The 6,888-nt window shown below is 38.0% G+C and overlaps 2 protein-coding genes across 5 annotated transcripts in view; one reads left to right on the top strand and one right to left on the bottom strand.

The window, feature by feature from the left end:
• The first annotated feature begins 223 nt into the window (after nt 1-223).
• On the top strand, nt 224-5,754 carry LOC135113401 (V-type proton ATPase 21 kDa proteolipid subunit c''-like). The gene is made up of 7 exons (XM_064028656.1): nt 224-366; nt 942-1,021; nt 1,494-1,626; nt 1,904-2,051; nt 2,679-2,808; nt 3,234-3,349; nt 4,003-5,754. Exons 2-7 carry the CDS (start codon nt 955-957, stop codon nt 4,033-4,035), a joined length of 627 nt encoding a protein of 208 aa, XP_063884726.1. The 5' UTR covers nt 224-366; nt 942-954; the 3' UTR covers nt 4,036-5,754.
• LOC135113400 (uncharacterized) overlaps nt 5,751-6,888 on the bottom strand; it is an 8,684-nt gene continuing 7,546 nt past the window's right edge. For all 4 annotated transcript variants that reach the window (XR_010274823.1, XR_010274824.1, XM_064028654.1 and 1 more), the window contains exon 7: nt 5,751-6,888. This exon is cut by the window's right edge and continues 1,281 nt beyond it. The gene's annotated coding sequence lies outside the window, so the exon portion shown is untranslated.

Raw genomic sequence — 6,888 nt, 5'->3', positions numbered from 1 at the left:
ACAATAAAACATATAAAACAAAACTTTTTGTGCATTTGAATAGCCCATCTGTAAACAATACATAAAATTTAGAACACCATTGACAAACAAAATGATTGTTTTCAACATATTGGTCGGTGAAACTAACCAAATTTAGAAATATTATTGGCATAAATATTTACCCTATATCACCCATCTAAAAATAAAAGTAATCCTTAAAAAAATTATAAAATGCTATTTTAACATTTATCAGACTATTATAGTAATTATTAAAGTTTTGGGTCTGAAAATGTAATATGCCATGAATGTTGTTGGCAGTGTCAGGTGATCGATCCTGTGAGGGAGAGGACGAAGAGAGTCAACTGGTCTGTTTATTGAGACTCTGAGGTGAGTATAGCAGACAAGGGCAGTATTTTCCTTCATATAACTCCAACAATATCACATAAACATGAAACACGGGTAGAAGTGAGGTGTAGAGTGTGATGTATGGGTGTACTGAAACATGACAGCAGGTTGAAAGCGATTGTGACAGTCGATTTTGTGTTTATCTGACATATTTCTGTTCGTTGGTGTTTACTGAACGAATTCTTGCTGGGCGAAGAGTGAGAGAGACGAGGCAGACCAGCTCTCTGTCTTATATTGGTCAGAATTGGGTTTAAACTTGCTAACAGACACTTTAATCTCGTCTGGCAATTTGTTCTCGTATTAAAAAGTTTGTCTCTTAGTCGAGTGTGTTGTGTGTGGCTGGGTGTGTGGAGGCTGTTTAGCTGCCTACGTGTATTGAGTTAATTCTGTAAGACTCAAGAAAATACGGTGTCTTTTACTATGAAAATAATAATAATGATGATAAGAAAATGGTGCTTTCCAAAAGTTACCACAGATCTTCAGTTTCCTCACTCCTCTCTCCTCTCTTTCCTCTCTCTCTCTCTCTCCCCACTCCTCACTCCTCTCTCCCCCCACAGAGGCGTCACCACCATGGGCTACCTGAAAAGCTACGCGCTGTACGGCCTCTCCCTGTACTTGCTGGTTGTGGCTGCCATTGGTGAGTGTGGAGTTGTTGTAATAGTTGTAGTAGTAGTAGTAATAGTAGTTGTTGGAGCAGTGGCCAAAGATATAATGCTGTTGCTGCTATTCATGCTACTACTACTACTACTACTACTACAATTACAACAGTTATTGCTACTACTGCAGTTACTAAAGAATGATGATTATTCTTCTTATATGTTATTATAATGATGATGATGATGATAATAATAATAATAACAACAGGGTCCGATTAATAGATAGTAACCAGAAATTTAAATGCTTACACACACACACACACACACACACACACACACACACACACACACACACACCATCCTAAGAAAAGAAATGCCTCACCAAAATCACAAACGCTAATTTAATCGAACAATAACAAAACACAACACCTACCATCCACACTACCACATCTTCCGATCATCCACTCTACCACACCATCCACATCACCACTAACACCCTCCTCGTCCCTACAGGTATCGGCTACACCATCACAGGCCAAGGGGAGAGGATCGATTTTGGATGGTTCCTCTCCAATGTGTCTCCATACTTCTGGGCAGCTCTTGGCATTGGCCTTACTGTGTCCCTCTCTGTGGTGGGGGCTGCCATGTGAGTGTGGGGGGAGGGGTCGGAGGGGAAGAGGGGAGGACGTGCGTGTGTGTGCGTTGTGACGGATTCTGCACGTTTTATACACTCAGTACGATCAAAACACATTAATTGCCTGTTCTTTTAAATATTTTGTTATTTTCACCCTCACAGTTCATCGTTAAAACCATCAAAACATGACGATCCGACTACAACCACACCAACACACACATCAGCCGCTTAATCTGAACATCTCCCACTACCCCCACCACCCCCAGTAACCTCCCACATCCTCCCGCAGGGGCATCCACACCACAGGAGTCAGCATCGTGGGAGGCGGAGTGAGGGCCCCTCGTATCAAGACCAAGAACCTCATTTCTGTCATTTTCTGCGAGGCTGTGGCCATCTACGGGCTGATTATTGCTATTATCTTGGCTGGCGTGCTGGAGGTGTGTGTGTGTGTGTGTGTGTGTGTGTGTGTTTGAGATCTAAATATAGTCTGTTCATTTATTTGTTTATTTTACTTTTTTCATGTTAAATTTGTTGTTATCTTGTTAGGTGTTTAGAGTTAGGTAGATTATATGTTTAAACTGTGTGTGTGTGTGTGTGTGTGTGTGTGTGTGAGTTGTAGTGCTTAAGATCGAAGTCCAGTTTATCTATTTATTTTTTCTATTTTCATATCTGTTATTACCTCTGGATATTTAAAATTGTCTAGATTCTTTGCTTTTAATTGTTTCTGTGTGTGTGTGTGTGTGTGTGTGTGTGTGTGTGTGTGTGTGTGTGTGTGTGTGTGTGTGTGTGTGTGTGTGTCAGCCATCAATCAGACTGCACAACTAACCTAGCCTGTAAGAAACTGCTACAAATTTCTTATACACAGTGAGAGACAACAAAAAAAGAGATCAGATAAAAGAACCGTGAATCCTGTTCTCCAACAAAACATTAAACAACAAATATATCTTTCAAAGGAGACATCAATATAACCTAAAAAAAGAAGAAAAAAAAATCAACGAAATCTCTCTTCACAGCCAAACTTCCCCTAACCTAACCTAACCTAACTCCTTCTGCCCCGCCTACAGGAGTACAGCGAGAGCAAGGCATCCTCTGACGTGATCGATCGTAACTTGTTCTCCGGCTACCTTATGTTTGCCGCTGGCCTCACTGTCGGACTGACCAACCTCTTCTGTGGCCTGTCTGTCGGTGTTGTGGGTAGGTGATGGGGTCTTGGGGACAGGCAAGGAAGGGTAGGGGTTGGATGGAGATGTCTGTGTTTGGGAGGGAATGGTTTAGATAGATATTGGGGTCTTGTGAATGGGGATGCATTTGAGAGTGTGGGAATGGGGTGTGTATGTGTGTTGGAGGATGGGGATGGGGGGGACTTTGGTGTGGTGGGAGGGAAGTAAGAGAGTCTGGGAGGGTGTGTGGATAGAAGGGAGATGGGAAGAGAGGGTAAAATGAGAGAGAATCTAAGAGGGAGAAAGAGAAAGACTTATTTATTTATTTATTTGTTTATCTATTTATTTTCTATATATTGTCCTTCAACACACATTTATCTCACTCATTACTACATATCACTCTCCTCTCCTTTCCCTCTTCTCATCTCCCACATACACTGACGCCTCTCATCCCCACAGGTTCGGCTGCTGCCCTTGCTGATGCGGCCGACAGCGCCCTGTTTGTGCGTATCCTCATTGTGGAGATCTTTGCCAGTGCTATCGGCCTCTTCGGACTGATCGTGGGCATTATGCAGGTATGTGTGTGTGTGTGTGTGTGTGTGTGTGTGTGTGAGGGAAAAGGGAGGTGGGTATGATATGTGGGAAGGTAAGGAGTATGTGTGTGTGTGTGTGTGTGTTGTAGTGTGTACAGTGTTAATGAGAAATAGATGAGTTAATTAATTCAGCTACCTTTCTTTAGGCATCCAGGCAAAAAAAAATGAGAAATATAGAGTCAAGAGGAAGGGTAAATGTTTAGAGATGAGACACACAGGTAATCTCAAACGGAATAAGACTGAATATAGACAGGCAACAATTTGAAACAGAGGAACAAGATTGAATGTAGCCAGGTAGCATTTTGAAACAGAGAGAAAAAATGAAAAGAAAAGTACAGACGTGTAATGGTTTAAAGTGCATGTAGAATTATATCAAGTACAGACAATAAATGGAAGTGCAGAACAAGAATAAATATAGACACAAAAAAAAAAAATCAAAATAAATATAGAGAAAATTTTGGAATAGACTAAAATTAATCCTCCTCACACCAACCATTTCCTCCCCCAAAGACCTTGAAAGTTAAGATGGACTGAAAAAAAAAATAAATAAATAAAATAAATAAAACACAACTAAACAAAATATAAACATCAAAAATTAATCTTTCTCCACCCATCCATCCCTTCCCCCCCCCCAGACCTCCAAAGCAAAGATGGGCGACAAAGTGTAAGGTGTCCCAGCAGCAGCAGCAGCAGCAGGAGGAGGAGGAGGAAGAGGAGGAAGGAGTGACAGCACAGCAGGCCCACATCCCCCTGCCTCCCTCTGCCAACATTCCACACCCATGCATCAAAGAAAATGGAGGAAGTGCATGACATTGAGAGGGGATACTTGTGGAAACTGAAGAGAAATTTGTATTATGAAACTACTACTACTACTGCTACTACTACTACTACAAAGGAATAAAAAGTGCTTAGTATTTTACATATTTAAAGCTTTTGATGTGGTGCAATTTCTCTCTCTCTCTCTCTCTCTCTCTCTCTCTCTCTCTCTCTCTCTCTCTCTCTCTCTCTCTCTCTCTCTCTCTCTCTCTCTCTCTCTCTCTCTCTCTCTCTCTCTCTCTCTCTCTTCCACGCCGGTTGTGATGTTGTGGGGACAAAACAATGCTACAGTGTGGGTTGTCTCTTTCCCCATTAAGGTAATTTGTCTCTTTCCAAATTCTGAGGCACAAAAATTATGACTGTTCTACTTTAGTGTGTGTGTGTGTGTGTGTGTGTGTGTGTGTGTGTGTGTGTGTGTGTGTGTGTGTGTGTGTGTGTGTGTGTGTGTGTGTGTGTGTGTGTGTGTTACTTGTTTTGATTTTGGTTTTTCATTTTAATTCACAAGTAACAAACAAAAAAATGACTACTTCAACTACTATTATTACTACTACTACTACTACTACTACTACTACTACTGCTATTTCTGCTCTCTATCATCATTTCCTCCCAAACAACAAAAAAAAGGTCAATGAACTTATTGCAGCTTATTATTATTGTTATTATTATTATTATTATTATTATTATTATTATTATTATTATTATTATTATTATTATTATTATTATTATAGATGATATAAAAGTTGTTATGTCACATGTATATAGAGAGAAAGAGAGAGAGAGAGAGAGAGGGAAATATACATGAAAAAGATACAGAATATATACATAAAACTGAGAATATTGAAAGTCTGTTAAAGAAATATATACATACCCATCTTTGTGTATGCGTGCATGTATGTGTACGTATGTCTGTGTATGTACGTGAGTGCGTGTGTGTGACAGTGAGTTATAGAGCCACATATGTACATAGTAAGTGACTGTGGTGATGAGGATAATAGCATATATATATATTGTGGTGTGTTGCCTGATCAATAGAGACAGCCGGACAACCTTCCTCTTAAGTTATCCTTGTAAATAATCTTGTGATCGATAGTCGCGAGTTGAAATAGCCGTTAACACTCAGCATTTTTGGGGACTAAGTTGCTTGGTTTTCAATGTCGTTATTATTGATCTATTTTATTTGTTATTTATTATTATTATTATTATTATTATTATTATTATTATTATTATTATTATTATTATTATTATTATTATTATTATTATTATTATTAACATTGAATCTTCACATGTTCATACAATCTATTTTTTGCCATTATTATTATTATTATTATTATTATTATTATTATTATTATTATCATTATTATTATCATTATTATTATTATTATTACTACTACAACTACAGAACCCTTGAAATACATTAAATTACTTGGTACAGATTCAAACCAAAATTACAATAGTAAAAAACATTATTATTATCATCATTATTATTATTATTACTATTGATGTGTGTGTGTCTGTACAATTCGTTGGGTTCACCTATAACTGTTGTGGGAATTATAAAAACTCAAGGTGTACAGGTGTGTTTTAATTAACCTATGTTACCTGTGGTGGCTGGAGGGAGAGGAGGAGGAGGAAGACGAGGAGCAGAATAAGAAGGAAACTGAACAGGAGGATGGGAAAGGAAAGGGTAGTAGAAAGAGAAAAGGGAAGAAGTAGAGAAATTAAGAAAAGAGAAATAGTAAAGATGTGAGGATTTGGTAGGAAGAATATAGGGGATAAAGAGAGAGAGAGAGAGATGTATGGAGACAGAAAAGGGAAGAAGAGGTGAACTGAGGAGAGAAATGAAGGAAAACAAAGATGAGAGTTTAAGAGGAAGAGGAATACAGTGAAGAAAGTATGAAGAGGAAAAAGAGAAGAAAAGACGAATTAAGTAAAAAAAAAAATGAAAAAAAAGATGAGTGTTTGGCAAGAGAAAAAAAAGACAAAAACAATAATAACCTCTAAATTATTCATATACCCACAAGAAAGTTACAATACACTTAAAGATACACAATTAATAATGATAACAATAACTACAGTAGCACCCAATATGCAGCACATCAACAATGACACCAATAACATCTGTAAATACACCAAAAAATTTTTCCCATAGACTAAACTAAATAAATAAATGACATCTGCAGTTAGCAAAACGTGACGAACTTTTCCTCTTGTACTTTATCAAACTTTGGTGACAGAATTAAGTAGTTTGATCAAGAAAAACGGGCTGAATTTTTCCCCAGACTAAAATAAATAAATAAATAATATATGTAGTTAATGAAATGCGACAAGCTTTATCCGTAGACTTTATGAAAATTTCGGTGGACCGTTTAGAAGGCAGTGAAAATAAGACTTAGTTTTCTCGCTGACTATAAAAAAAATGCGGGTAAATATAATATCTAAGGTTATTGAACTGCAGCAAACTCTATTCCGTAGATTTAAAAAGAGTTTGAGGGAAAGCTGAAAACGATGCAGAATATTTACATTTGTCTCTATACCAGGTCAAGAATCACTCACGGGCGGTCCAGGCATGGCACCACACACACACACACACACACACACACACACACACACACACACACACATCATTCACACTCTTAGCCTCAAATTTCTCCACATAATTAAGAAAAAATGCAAGTAAATAATAAAATAAAAGCTCCAGACTTTAT

This window comes from Scylla paramamosain, chromosome 25, assembly GCF_035594125.1.
Source record: "Scylla paramamosain isolate STU-SP2022 chromosome 25, ASM3559412v1, whole genome shotgun sequence".
Classification (NCBI taxonomy): Eukaryota; Metazoa; Arthropoda; class Malacostraca; order Decapoda; family Portunidae; genus Scylla; species Scylla paramamosain.
The sequence above is the reverse complement of the archived record's forward strand: the minus strand, read 5'-3'. Positions and strand labels throughout refer to the sequence as shown.